This window comes from Tarenaya hassleriana, unplaced genomic scaffold (assembly GCF_000463585.1).
Source record: "Tarenaya hassleriana unplaced genomic scaffold, ASM46358v1 Cleome1, whole genome shotgun sequence".
Classification (NCBI taxonomy): domain Eukaryota; kingdom Viridiplantae; phylum Streptophyta; class Magnoliopsida; order Brassicales; family Cleomaceae; genus Tarenaya; species Tarenaya hassleriana.
The window spans coordinates 1,144,768-1,158,643 of record NW_010960187.1 but is presented as its reverse complement, the minus strand read 5'-3'; the positions used below and the strand labels follow the sequence as shown (position 1 = coordinate 1,158,643).

Sequence of the window (13,876 nt, the reverse complement as noted above, 5' to 3'; positions counted from 1 at the left end):
AGAGCGTCGATATCTAATTGATCAGAAGCTGTTTCTTCTTTGGTTTCCTCGGACTTTAGATGGTTCAATCTGCCCTCGAGCTCTTCTGTCAAACCATCGAGAAACTTTAGCTTTGCTGCTGCAGATGGATTTTCAAGAACGGCATCAACGATAGCTTCTTTAAGAAAATGCTCCTCTTGCCAAGAGAACGGACCGCCTGAACCAGATGTCGGGAAATTCTCACCAGCCAGGATGTATCCAACGACTGTAAGAAGAAGGGCATCTCGGAAAGATAGCAACCCTCCCGACATGGAATCCGATTTCTCATCCTTATTTCTTTGCATTTCTGCCAAGGCGCTTTTATTGATAAGATCACTGATTTGAGCAGCCAAACTCTGACTTGTGTCGCCGGCGCTGACACGTAACATTTTCTCCGCGCTGCTAAAACCATCCCACCTGGCGGCTCGGGATTCATCGAGGGCGAAGGTAGTAGCTGCTGCTAACTGAATAATACCTTTATTTCTCAGCAGAGACGACTGGCTTTTGGCCAATGCTTTAATCATGGTGTGAAGCTCCGACTTTGTAGCATAACCAGGTCGAGATCTCACATTAACAGCGATATTCTCACGACGCATTGCCTCCTGAAGCCATTTCTTCACCAAAACAGCTCCGTCTTTCGCTTTTCTGTCGAGCATGGCTTCAAGGTAAGGTGTTCCCCTAAAACATTCGGTCGCAACAAGGGAACCGTTCAGCAATTCAGACCAGAGAGAGTTAGCCTTCTCATCACGAACTTTACCACCGCTGTTAAGCGGATCTACATCTTGCACGGGGGAAATATACGAATCCCAGCCACGTAGAAAAGCTTCAACTCCTTCAGGAAGGCGAGAATCCTGGATCTTGCAGTCTTCTTCGTTTAATATTTCCCCGAGTGGTACTTTAACATCGATAGAAGGACGTTCTATGCTAGGAGGCCCTTGCTTAAGCTGCGCTTGTGAACTTCGTATGTTGGCATGGGGTGATACTCGTTCCGCCCGTGGCAAAGATGAAAATATACGATCGACTAGTGAATCCCCATGGCAGCAGGGAGTGATAAGATCAAGCGTCCGGTCGATGAGTAACAAGCCAGCAGATCTCTTGCGGCGCCCTACATCATAAAGACTTGACATATCTGTCATGATCTTCCCAATACTCTTCGATAGCTCCCCAAGTGAAAAGATTTCCAACTTCAAGTCCATCTAATATTATTTTGAAAACAATATCAGAAAATGAACAAAGATGTCAAAATTTTTCATTCATGCAAAACAGGAATTGTGCATTTACCTTCAGAGCCAGATGGTAAAGAAAATGTGCTGTAAGAGTTGCCCCAGGGGGAACATCGTCAGTATCGGACAAAGATCCGGTACTTATGGAAGGCAGACCATAACTAAGAGAATCCTCGTGTTGATTGGACAAGGATGCTTCTGCGACTGAACCCTGGGAAGGCAAGACAAACACTCTAGGGGAAAACGGGCAAATAACCATGGGGAAGTGACAGACCGAGACCACCAACTTTTGTCCATAATCTTCCGCCCCACCTAATGGATTATCTTTGTTTTCACTAGAATCAGAATCAAGGGTCAGAGGATCAAGTAAAGATGAGAACTTTAATTGTCCTTTGTCTTCAGATGTTATCTTGCTTTTCTTGATATGTTCATTATAATCCTGCACAAGTAACGCCTCATACTCTCGATATGCATCTGGACCCAGAGGTGAATCAGGGCATGCTGAGTGAGCTCCCTGCAGGTTTGGTTCCATTAAATTAGATTATACAATAAAACACTAAGTACATGAACGGGAACACGAGTAACTCATTCTCGGGGTATAAGTAATGTGTTGTCATAACAAAAACACAAGACCTAGGAATCATGAACAGAATATTCAGTCAATAGAGGAATACACCACAGTACACATAAGAAGTTCAAAAGATGATAACAACACTAATCTTCTCAAAACATATCATGTCAATACCAATACAGACTTGAAGCGTGTCAATCAAATGAATGAACCTTTGACTGCCACTTCGAATATGATATAAATATAACAATGATTTGTGATGATAAGCCAGATAACTTATGCGTATTTTCAAACCGAAAAGAAGTGTCCAACAAAATGTCCCTCATCCTCTCCCTCCAGCCCACAAAAGAGAGAAGGGAGAGAAAGATGAAAGGAAGTCAATAATAGCAAGTAGGATAGGCACCTCAGCGATTGATGTAAATATTGCACAGTGGCGAACACCTTGGTGTGAAATTAGACACCGTAGTGTATATCGATGGGCATCATTGAGAAGTTGAGACGTCATGACCATGATTTTCTTTGCACTATCACTCTCTGAACTCCAACCAGCCACCTATAGCGATAGACATCAAAATTCACTACCTTCAAAAAAAATCAGATTATGCACTAACAAGACAATGAAAAAAGTAAGATAACTCTTTTTCGGGTAAAACATATTCCCTTATCACCAAAGTATGATATCGAATGTATGGTTGGGCATGGCATGCGGGGATTTTAGGCAATAAAACAGAATCATACACTGTAAAGTACAACCTAGGGAAGACATAACTGAAGATAATGTCCCTTAAGAATTCAGGTTTGAATTTGCGAACATCTGCAAGGAATATTCTCCAACTCTCTCATCCCAAAGACTAGTACACTTTTCTATTACCGAAATAAAGGAAATGAGATACGATCATGTCGATGCAATTCAGAATTCAGCGGTAATAGTAACTTGCCTGTCTCTTTCAGTTGATCATCATAACAACTTAGGAGCTCCAATTAGGTCTACCAAGTTTCTCGGTATAAAAAACGTTGTGCACAAAGTAATCACATCAAAACCAGCTTACCGCATCAAGAGGATTCACGTTTTCAAGGCTGCAGATTGACCGAGCTCCCAATTCCAAGAACAAAGGGAATGCTCCAACAAATTGGAAACTTTCTGTGCACCCGGCATCGATATACACAATGGCATCTTGAATATCCTCTGATATCTGCAATATAACGGGGGAACTCAAGATTTCAACACAAAAAGTTCTTCCCCATTCCACTCGAAAGTTGTTAGAGTTAACAGATGATGTTTTTCCATTGCCGGTTTATCCAAGACAAAGTTGTTCCGTGCCAGCTACTTTCGAATCGATTTACAGGAAACTTAAAGCAAAATCACATTGCAGAGAAACCACTGATGACCGGAAAAGCCTAGGTCCCAGTATAATAACAGATGCGGTGAAACAAGAAAAAAAAAACCTAACTATTGAAGAAAACTGCACGAAATTGCAGATAAAGAAGAAATTTATAGAAATTGGAGTTGTACTTGGCGGATCGAATCGAGGCAAGATATGGCGACATCGATCATAGCCATAGCTCTCCGGTCCCGCAGAAGCGCCGATCCCAGGAACAGCAAAGGATCAAGAGACAAGGAGAAAACTTAAGTAGAGACAAGTACCATGAGAACCTCCGTAAATCAGTGAAAGTCCAAACCACCGGCGATTGACGGCAGAGACCAACGAAATGATTCGCCGGAGCTGTTCCCGACCACCATCGAAGGTATATCTTCATTTTGGGTTTTCCTCCTTAAATGGGCCTAATATTTGGGCCCGAATCTCTTCTTTTTCGGTTTCCTCTGTGAACACTTGTCGACATAAAAAAAAATATGTAAAATATCTAAAATATCCTCCTTTTACTAAAAAAACTATTTGTGTTGTGTGATTATATAAATAACTATATGATCACATTATGGTCATATTGGTCACAACGTTAAATTTACGATGATTTCACCAAGTGATTAGTATGATGTATAAGATGTGACTATAATGATTTGATATGATCACTATAAATTTAACGTTATGATCAATGTGATCATCATGTGACCATACAGATATTTATATCACATGGTCACATTTAGAAAAAGATATATACAAAAATATTTTTAGCAAAGAAGGATATTTTGAATAATGTTCCCATATAAAACAATCTGAATAGTTGACGGGAGATGTGTGTGGATAAAAGTATATGTTGAAGTCAAAAGTAGTAAAATAGGGGTATTCTCTATTTTTTATAAGGGTAAAACCTCTAAAAAAACTTCCAACTTGTAAAAATATATACAAATAAACCGGAAAAACTATCATTCAATCTCCGAACTTGTAACTTGTCACTGAATAAAACTTCGAACTTGCAAATTATTGTTCTAATAAACCTTTGACCGGTTTGACCACAATTTCAAACGATCGAAAAACTACGTTTGACGGATTGCTGATGTCATTTTTTAAACTAAAATTGATAACATGTATAAGGTGATATCAGCAATATGTGAATACCTAAATTTTGCAAGTTCGAGGCAGTGACAAGTTACAAGTTCGGGGATTGAATAATAATTTTTCAAATTCAAGGTTTATTTGTATATATTTTTGCAAGTTATAGGTTTTTTTCCAGGGGTTTTACATGGCCGAATAATAGAATACTCTAACAAGTGCAAATGAAAAACATGTGAACATGTTTCTTCATTCTTCTAAAACTCCATCAAAACCCAACCACAACCATCACATGAGAAGCAACTGGTTTTGATTTTTCAGACAGAAGAGGATTCAAGAAATCAATGTCTTAAAAAAAGTAACAAAACATCATAATCATTACCAAAAATTACTCAGACGAAAGAAGAGAAATCATCAAATAAGTTTATACCAACCGCCATGGGTGGCTTCCCTTCTATCATCTTCTTTCCTCAGTTTCTCACAGCACTCTTCTTCATCTTCTTCTTTGCCTTCTCCTTCAATCTGCCACCTGACTCTTCTCCCTCCTTCTTCCGATTCTTTGGCTTTAACCCATCTCTGCTCTTCACTTTCCGATTCACATCGTCCACTTTCTTCTTCTGTACCACCTTCTTGACCGGCTTTTCACTCTCCCCTGCCTTACCGATCTTCCTCCTCTTCTCATCACCAGCAATATCATTGCCATCCATATACCGAACCTCATGTATCATTCCTTTCTTCTTCTTCGGCTTAGCAGCAGAGGCACCCTCTTCGTTACTCTTGGTATCATCAGTATCACTCTTGGCTAATTCTTCACCGCCACTCCTTTCCTCAACACCCTTTCCATCCCAAGAAGCATCGATTTTGAGCTTCAAATCAGGCACCGATTGATACATAGGCAATGCTAAACTCTCAGACAGCTTCAAATGAATGGACCTAATGCTTTTCCACTTACTGGGCACAATCTCAGCGACTCCGTTCACAGTCGCCATCACGTTATCAGCGATTTCATCGCTCTCCATGGACAATTTTCCCACCTTGACGACGCTGCAGGTCCCGGTCCTCATGAAGAACATAGCAGATCCACACGCCTTCTCCATCTGCTCCTTCCAGTTCTTGTGCTTCAGATCGACTGGCACCGGAATCTTCTTGCTCTTGAAGAACTTCTTCCCCAGCAACCTCGGCAACAGCGGAATCACCCTCCTGTCGGCGAAAAACATGTCGTACGAATCGCAGAGCTTCCGTTTCGCTTCGTACGGGCGGTAATCAGTCTTCAGCTTCGAGAGCTTGATAACCTTACTGATGGGTATGTCATCTGCTTTGATCTTCTTCATCACGTCTTCCTTGACGAGACCGCTTTTGGGTCGGTCATCGATGATGAGACAGAACTCCGGCGAATCTTCACACAGGTTGACGAGGGGGTGAGGAACACGGATCCGGTGAGGATTCGTGCGGCTCGTCTGCGGAATCTTCTTCAGGGTAACGATCAAGTAGACGAACTCGTCCTGCTCGAGAAGCTGCGGCTTCTCGTTCTTCGATTTCTCCTCCCTCCATTTGAGAAGGGCTTTAACGGCGTTATCCACCGTCTTGGGGCTCACCCTCGACAGCGGTGGCTGTGGCGGCGGCGATGCTGCGTCAGTCATGGAGTAGAGAGCGTTAGGGCGAGAGAAGAGGGTTATCGGTGACTAGGGGTTTAAGGGAGGAGATACTTAGTGGGCTATTTTAGGGTTTCTACTTCTTGGTCTGGTCCAAGATATTAATGGGCCAATATTTGATGTTTTTTGACCCGTTTTTAATATTTGATTTATTAATTTTATATTTCTACATGTAAAATATTTTTTTTTGGGTTAAATGTAAATAAACATGTAAAATATTATAATAATATTTTCGTTTTTAAATACATATAAACATATTTATACTGGACGTCTACGAGTTAATAATGTATTTGTAATAAGACTAATTGTATATTAAGAATCCTGAGTTATGTCTTTACACAGATAATAAACTAATTAAGATATTGCTGCAAAGCTAAAAAAACAAATTAGACGTGTAATTAAGGGGGGGGAAAAGGCATAAATATATTGCAATACAATAAGAGAATGTTACAACTGCGATAAAAAAATAAAATAACTTGCTCCCAAAAATTATTATTATAAATAATAATGTATTCACAAACACATCAAATTCACACCTTCGTGATGTATGAAAACAAAAAATTACACACGGAAATCACCCACGTCAGTCACCGCCGCATCCACCGCCTCCGCCGCAACCGCCGCCGTCGTAGCTTCTCCGGCGCGAACCCTTTGTGGACCCATGGCCGCAAGCGAAAATGACCGTTGAGATGATTGAAAGAGACGATAAGATCATACAAACCCAGAAAACCCCACCGGAGAAGAATTCATGGGGCCAGAGATGATGATTTTCTCCCCAATCACTTGTTGCGTATCCTCTCGCCATTTTTGCGTTTTCTGAATGTTCTTATCGTCGCTGCTTCGGTGACTTTTATCGCTATGTAAACCTTACATATATACATAGAGAGAGAGGGCATGCCCTGACCCCTTCTTTTAAATAATTTAAAATATTAATAATATATCATTAACTCAAATTTATTATATAAATTAACTGATAAAAATTTTGTAAGATGTTTATGCCCTAAAATTTGTGGTACAGCCCTATATATACGTACGCATGCATGACATATGCACGGTATGACAAATACGGCCGCTTCATATATATATATATGTATATGTATATGCACGCGTTTACTATAGATGAATTGTATTCGGTTTAATGAATTTCACGGGCTTTCTGTTGTTGCAATCTGTAGGTTCATAAAAAGTTCAGGGTTTGACTTTTAATTAATATATAGATATAGTTACTTTGAAAGATAATTTGATTGATTTTTGTTATTATTTAGCATATATATATATATATATATATATATATATATATATATTACACCACCGTTACAAAGAAAGGATCCAACGCACGCGACAACACCAAGATTCGACGGAAAAAAAAAAAAGAAGAGTATTTTTATAAAATTATTACACATCGACACTTTTTTTTGGTTAATTATTACATCGACATTTGTACAAACGAGACTTCCACCGGCGGAAAAAAGTTTTACCCGCCACAACCGCCGCAGCCGCCACATCCTCCGCCGCATCCGCCGCCGCCACCGCCGTATCTTCTTATTTTCGTGTCGCCGGTGTTTCCGTCGCCGCAAGCGAAAACGACCATCGCGAAGATCGAAAGGGACATTAGGATCATGCAAACATATAAAATCCCACCTGACATATTATGTGTTTCCCAGTCTCCTGTAATAAGTTCTCGCGCCATTGAAATAATTCTTCTTCTTCTTCTTCTTCTTCTTCTTCTTCTTCTTCTTCTTCTTCTTATATGACTTGAACCTTATGGTTATGGCACATACATACATATATATATATATATATATATATATTGTGGTTAGTGCAGTCATAAACGCCAAAGTTAGGATAACATATATATCCACGTATGTGGTGCAACTTGAAATTTATTGACCGGGTATATTAAAAACCCTCGCCGATTTCTTGATTTTGGCCGAAATTTCTTAGATTCAGACCCACCATCTGACATCGGTTGAATAATCCATATATACATACATACATATATATATTCTTCTTAGAATTTACGATTGTCTGACTTTTGAATCCCGTTTTCGGTTTTCTGTTTTGTATGATTTCTGGTTCGGTCCAATATGTTTCGATGGTTTGGATTGGTTATTGGTATGGTTTCGTTTATGGATCGGTTTATTCTATTTTTTGTTGTGATACCATATATTGAATTTGAAAGAATTTAGATGATAATTCATAATTAAAAAAAAAAACTAGGGTTTTGTACATCTGACGCCAAATCAATCCATTCAATTTGCCCTCTTATTTTGTTGGAAGTTAATGTATCTATGTAATTAAAGTCAAATATATGCCCCCTTGGTCGTAACGTGTGCGCCACATACGTAAATGACACATTCAATATTCATTCTATACGTCTAATTACCGGTACAATATATCTAGAGAGAAGAGCTGTTTGTTTGTAGTGATGGTGAAGTGTTATAATTACTACCAAGAGTGATCATTTTGGGTTTCGTTTTAAATTTGGTTCGGTTATATTCGGGTTTGGTTATTTCGGTTATAGAAAAATTATAATCTTTTAATTTTTAAATAAACTTTGGTTTGGATCGATTATTTTTCGGTTTAGATTCAGTTTTTTGTTGTAAAATATTCATTTTTTCAAAGAAATTATCGATTTTTTCGGTTATTTTTTTAATCATTTCGATTTCGATTTTTTTTATTACCGTTCGATTTTTATGTCATAATAGTTGTCTACAACGAGAATCAAACTCGATTACTTTAGTTCATGACAAAGAATCTGACACAATTAGTTATGATTATACCTAATTTGATTCGGTTAATAACCAAAATGGTCATTCTTATTACAAATTATGGGATGATGTATATACGTGCATATATTGATATAATTTAGAAAATGATGACATGTAATATATGTAAACCTTTCCTTAATCATCGAAACTACATATATGAAAATTGATAACTAAAAATCTCACCGTTTTTTAAGTAACGACAATTCTATTCTCAAATATCAAATCAGTACAATCTAATTCATACAAAATTATTATTAATTTTAAGTGTACAAATAATATATTATTCTTTAAATCTGTAATAGAAGGTGTCAAGAAAATTATACCAAACAGTTGGATAAAGATACATACAATATGTTGACCAAAACTAATCCCACACACTATTGACTTTACATATCTACATTGAATAGAATATAATTGTTAACCGGCAGAATATATAATATATAATTGTATTTGAATTGAATTATATATAAAAATTATTTTTTTTCAAAAAATGAATAAATTTATCGAAATGATTTTGATTCCAAAGGAGAGTTTAGAATGTTGGTCAGAGTGTTGGACAAGTTGGATGATGAAAACAGTTGGATCGATAGCTTCTTTAGAATCGTATTTGTTATTCGCAACAATTATATAAAGTTACAGGTAAGTTGAATATTTATTTAAACTAAACTTTAATATCGTACTGAATATTTATGAGTTTTCATTTTTTTTTCACGTTGTTACGTGATATAAAGGCATGGATAACCTTGCTCAAAGATATAAAATTAGGTTGTAGTAAATATCTTTTTCTTTTCTCGTTTTGTTTATAAAACAAACTCTATAAAAATAAATCGTGAATTTTGTATTATTATTATTATTACTATGTATTTCTAAATTACAATTATGTTTTCAATAAAATTTTGAAGTTTGAAAATTCAAATACCCAAATATTTTGTCGGGTTTCCAAAACGGTATAAACAAATCAAGACAACCTTGATTCTTTTGGATAATTAATCGATCCGTACTCTTATCATCTTCTTCGTGTTCTTTAAAAGTAACACTTTTACGTAGGGGTGTGCGTTTCGAGATTCGGTTCAGAATTTTAACGGTTCGATTCGGAAACGGTTTATTCGGTATTATAAAATTTGTACCAAATTAGTACCGTATATTATTCGGTTCGGTTCGGTTCGGTTCGGTTCGGTTCGGTATTATAACGGTTTGGGACGGTATGATACTAATAAATAAGTACCAAATAAGAACTGAAATAAAAACAGTTCGGAACGGTTTTGGACGGTTTATGACATATTTATAATTCATATAATATAAAAGTAAAGATATCCAACATAATAATTTTATACAACAAAATAAAAGTTTTGAACTTGTAAATTTGGAAAAAATTCAACATTAATCTCAAATCATTACGCAAACAAACTCTTAATATTAGTAAATATCATAATTAACTATTAATATTTAATATTTTTTAATTAAAAAATAAAAATACCGAAATACCGTTCGGTATTTTTCGAACCGAACCGAACCATTCTCGAACCGATCGGTATTTCAAATTTCGTACCGTTCGGTATTTTTATATAATACCGAACCAAACCAAAACCGAATTAATCGGTTTGGTACGGTTCGGGACCAGATTCCCGAACCGAATTGCCCACCCCTACTTTTACGAAGAAATCGTTGCTAACGGGGCACATAAGCACATTGCCACTTGACATTTGCTGTACGGATCAGATGATGTCATTGCTGGGTACGAAGATTATGTATTGGGCTTTTTCAGCCCATTATATTAAAGCCCACATATTGGAGCTTTTACGCTCACAACCTTTTCACCTTACAAAAAAATAATAATTTGATATGACAAAGATATTATAGATTAAATTTCAGAAATAAAAGATTTTACCTGGATTTACAATATTTATTCAGTAAGATAATTTATGACGATTCCCAAAATGTGAAACATGCATATAAAAGGGTTAACATAATAATAATAGTAATAACACTCATAAAAAAAAACTATGTCAGAAATTTAATAATTAGTATACTTAAACTTACTTTTTGTTATGTTAATCTGTGACGTATGATGTAATCATAATAATAATAGTAATAAAAATCTCGTCCATATTATACATAAATAACATAGTTGATTAACAATAAAATACCAACCAATAATATTAAGATAACATATTGTTCCATAAAACACACAAAACCTTAGCTAATTAAATTCCTAGTTAGGAAATGAGCTAAGCCAAACTATTGATTATAAGTCCATAAAACTAACTTATATTTTATAAAGGTATCAAACAAAATCTATCACTTATAAAGATTTTAATCGTCATTTCGGTTATTTTTACTCGTAGCATTAGGGGTTGATGTTTATAAGATCGAACCGAACCAAATTCGAGAAAGAAAATATGTATATATAGCCCTGATCCGCATTTAGAGATCTTTCATCCTACAAACCATCAAGAAGGAATCCGTACGAACATCGGTTATGTGAATCACATGGTTATTGTAAGGGTCTAAATCGTCATCCCGGTTAGGTCATATCCGTGAAGTCGATCATACTGTAAAAATTAATCAAACTTACAGATACCGATATATAGATGGGATTTAAACGCCCCAAACAGATCGAAAGGCCAGCTTTTCGAGAAAATAACGAGCACGAAAACTTACACCGCTACCATAACTCTCACTATATATACGCAGGCATGCGCCATCTTGGCTAACATCGTCGTCGTAAAGCGCTTTGAATGAGAATGCTTTTACAAGGAGATGGGAAAGAACCCTAAAAATCCATAAACATTTGAATATGTATGTATATATATATATATATATATATATGTGGGGGTGTGTGTGGTAACACTCATCATGTATCTTCTATATACAGAATACATGCATGCAGCATCCTCAAAATCAAAAGCATAAGAAAAGGGCCTAAAAAAAAGAATAGTTTCGAAGTTATCATATGTGGGATATCTTTTGTACCCTTACTGTTACACTCAAATGTTCAAACTAATTCCAATTATAGAGAATTTTTATTCACATTCAACCAAAAAAAAAGTGTAGAGAATTTCAATATCATATATCTATTCTTTCCTACAAAAGGCAAAAAGAGAATAGTCTTGGACTGAATTTGGTTGCATCAGATTCGATCCCAAGCACCATATTGTGTGTCTATCTCGTGGAATTTTGCAAAATTGAGATATATATATATATATACACACACATATGAAGGGACAGTAAATGAAGGTTCAAAGATGTAAACACTAAAAGATTGCTTTACTGTTCCTATAAAGAACCTTAATTAATCACCTTAGATTAATCACTAATCAGACCAGATTTCAATGATTTGTCATTTTCTTTAGGCTATATTTATTGAAATTGGCAAAAAAGAAAGAGGTGGATGCCTTTGCATGATAGCCATCATCAATGGGGGCACAAAATCTTACAAAAATCTTTAAAGAGCCACATCATGTATGATTGAAATCTCGAAGCATTCAAAGAGCCAATTATTACAGACCTGTGTAGAACAGTGGTCAATGTGTGTCCGATCGCCTGTTCATATATGCATGCGAGATTAAGAAGATTTAATCCCATCTCTTATCTATTAATATAATTAATTCCACATATACATATATGACGACGCAATTCAAAGTTTTTTCAATCTTGTTATGATCAGTCTTGATTGATTAGTTCCTCTCAAAGAGCACAAGAGCTCTATGCTTGAGCGAATCTTTGCTAAACCCCGACCAAGTATTCAGATTTCTAATCAAAGAATCAACAAAAATTTCGTGTCGTAGGTAGCTGATTAATTACTTATATCCAAATTAGGGTTTGATGCATGCCCATGTTCTACGATATGCATGATTTGTTGCCAAGCTCGTAGTGATCACCTAAGTCTCATAAGTAATCAAGATCGGATCAAGAACCACATTGCTACATATATCTTCTATATATATCTATATACACACACGCGCGTGCGCATATATACATGTATACATAGATCCAAGAGAATCTTGATCAAACTAGGCAAACAATACCAAAGATATATATGTCCGGAAGATGCAAACCAAGGAGAGAAATAATTACCATGGGGAGAGAACTCGGCAAAGATTCAAGATCCGACGAGACGTCAAATCTAGGAGAAGGAGGAGGAAGACGAGTCGTGCGTCGGCTTCTTCTTCTTCTTCTTCTTCTTGTACGGAATGCCTCTCGCCTTGGCCTGACAGTCCCTGACCTCCTTGAGGTAAGCCCTGATGGCTCCGCTGGCGAAAGGGTTCGTCTCGGGGGGCCCACCGTTCTCCTCGTAGGCGGCTCTGAGCCGTCCGATGAGAGCGTCGAGGCTCCCCCAGGCCTGCCTGAGAGGGCAGATGCATGGAGCCGGCGGCTCGGGCTGGCCGTAGAACATGCAGCCGGGGACGTGGACCTTTGTCTTCCCGAACTGGTCCAAGTACCTGAGGAAATCAAGCACGTGGCTGCAGCTGCATTGAGACAATGGCATCGGCGGCCTCTGGTTCTTGAGATACTGTCCGAAAGTGTTCCAGTCACGCCTCTTCTGCGACTCGTACCGGCTCGGAGTCGCTGGCTGCTGCTGCTCTCCTGACCCTGATGGTTCCATCAAGCTCTTTCCTCTCTCTCCCGATGATGACATCCAATGATGCTGATGATCGGGTCGTTCTTTCTTGGATCAAGAAAAGGGCTTTAATTTTTGCTGGTGGAGGGTTTTGCTTAATCAAGAAAGGAATGGAGGTTGAGTGATTTTTTATGAGAGGTGAACGAAATAGTACAATTTTGGAGAGATATACAGAGAAAAGGAGAGGATGGAATTCATGCCAGAGAGCGGACTGTCATGGGGCCTATGCAAACTTGCTTTCTTCGCCCTTCTCTTTTCTTCCTTAATCTTTTTTTCCACATAGATTAAATATTCCATTTCATATATATATATATATATACACAGATATACATGTATATTGTCGCCATAGGCTTCACTAACCCAGTTTCATATAGTTCCAGTTACCTGGTTATAATTTTTTACAATACCAAATACGAATATTTCAATATTTTCATATACATACATACATATATATATATATTGATAGATATCAAATTTTAGTTATTTGTATACTTTCTGTCACCAGTCGTAATTTATACACCAAGACCTAAATAAAATAACCGAAATATAATCTTAAGTTTCACTTAATTT

At 37.1% G+C, this 13,876-nt stretch overlaps 3 protein-coding genes across 4 annotated transcripts in view; all 3 read right to left on the bottom strand.

The window, feature by feature from the left end:
• The window catches only part of LOC104823853 (sec1 family domain-containing protein MIP3), a 4,747-nt gene extending 1,176 nt beyond the window's left edge, over positions 1 to 3,571 (bottom strand). The window contains exons 1-5 of the mRNA XM_010555648.1: positions 3,326 to 3,571; positions 2,862 to 3,005; positions 2,216 to 2,365; positions 1,300 to 1,755; positions 9 to 1,214 (exon numbers count right to left, since the gene is read on the bottom strand). Coding sequence (XP_010553950.1) covers positions 9 to 1,214; positions 1,300 to 1,755; positions 2,216 to 2,365; positions 2,862 to 3,005; positions 3,326 to 3,373 — 2,004 coding nt within the window. The 5' untranslated portion in view covers positions 3,374 to 3,571. The remainder of the gene's footprint in view (positions 1 to 8; positions 1,215 to 1,299; positions 1,756 to 2,215; positions 2,366 to 2,861; positions 3,006 to 3,325) is intronic.
• A 910-nt stretch (positions 3,572 to 4,481) lies between these two features.
• On the bottom strand, positions 4,482 to 5,947 carry LOC104823772 (putative ribosome biogenesis protein C8F11.04). The gene has a single exon (XM_010555525.1). It carries the CDS (start codon positions 5,900 to 5,902, stop codon positions 4,733 to 4,735), a length of 1,170 nt encoding a protein of 389 aa, XP_010553827.1. The 5' UTR covers positions 5,903 to 5,947; the 3' UTR covers positions 4,482 to 4,732.
• Positions 5,948 to 11,119: 5,172 nt separating this feature from the next.
• On the bottom strand, positions 11,120 to 13,547 carry LOC104823634 (protein LIGHT-DEPENDENT SHORT HYPOCOTYLS 10-like). 2 transcript variants are annotated; one of them, XM_010555405.1, is made up of 2 exons: positions 12,763 to 13,547; positions 11,120 to 11,458 (listed from the first exon to the last, which is right to left on the bottom strand). In XM_010555405.1, the coding sequence occupies exon 1, from the start codon at positions 13,322 to 13,324 to the stop codon at positions 12,812 to 12,814; it is 513 nt and encodes a 170-aa protein (XP_010553707.1). In that variant the 5' UTR covers positions 13,325 to 13,547; the 3' UTR covers positions 11,120 to 11,458; positions 12,763 to 12,811. The 2 variants fall into 2 exon arrangements, with proteins under 2 accessions (XP_010553707.1, XP_010553628.1); XM_010555326.1 differs by lacking the exon at positions 11,120 to 11,458 and adding an exon at positions 12,066 to 12,228.
• Positions 13,548 to 13,876: the final 329 nt, after the last annotated feature.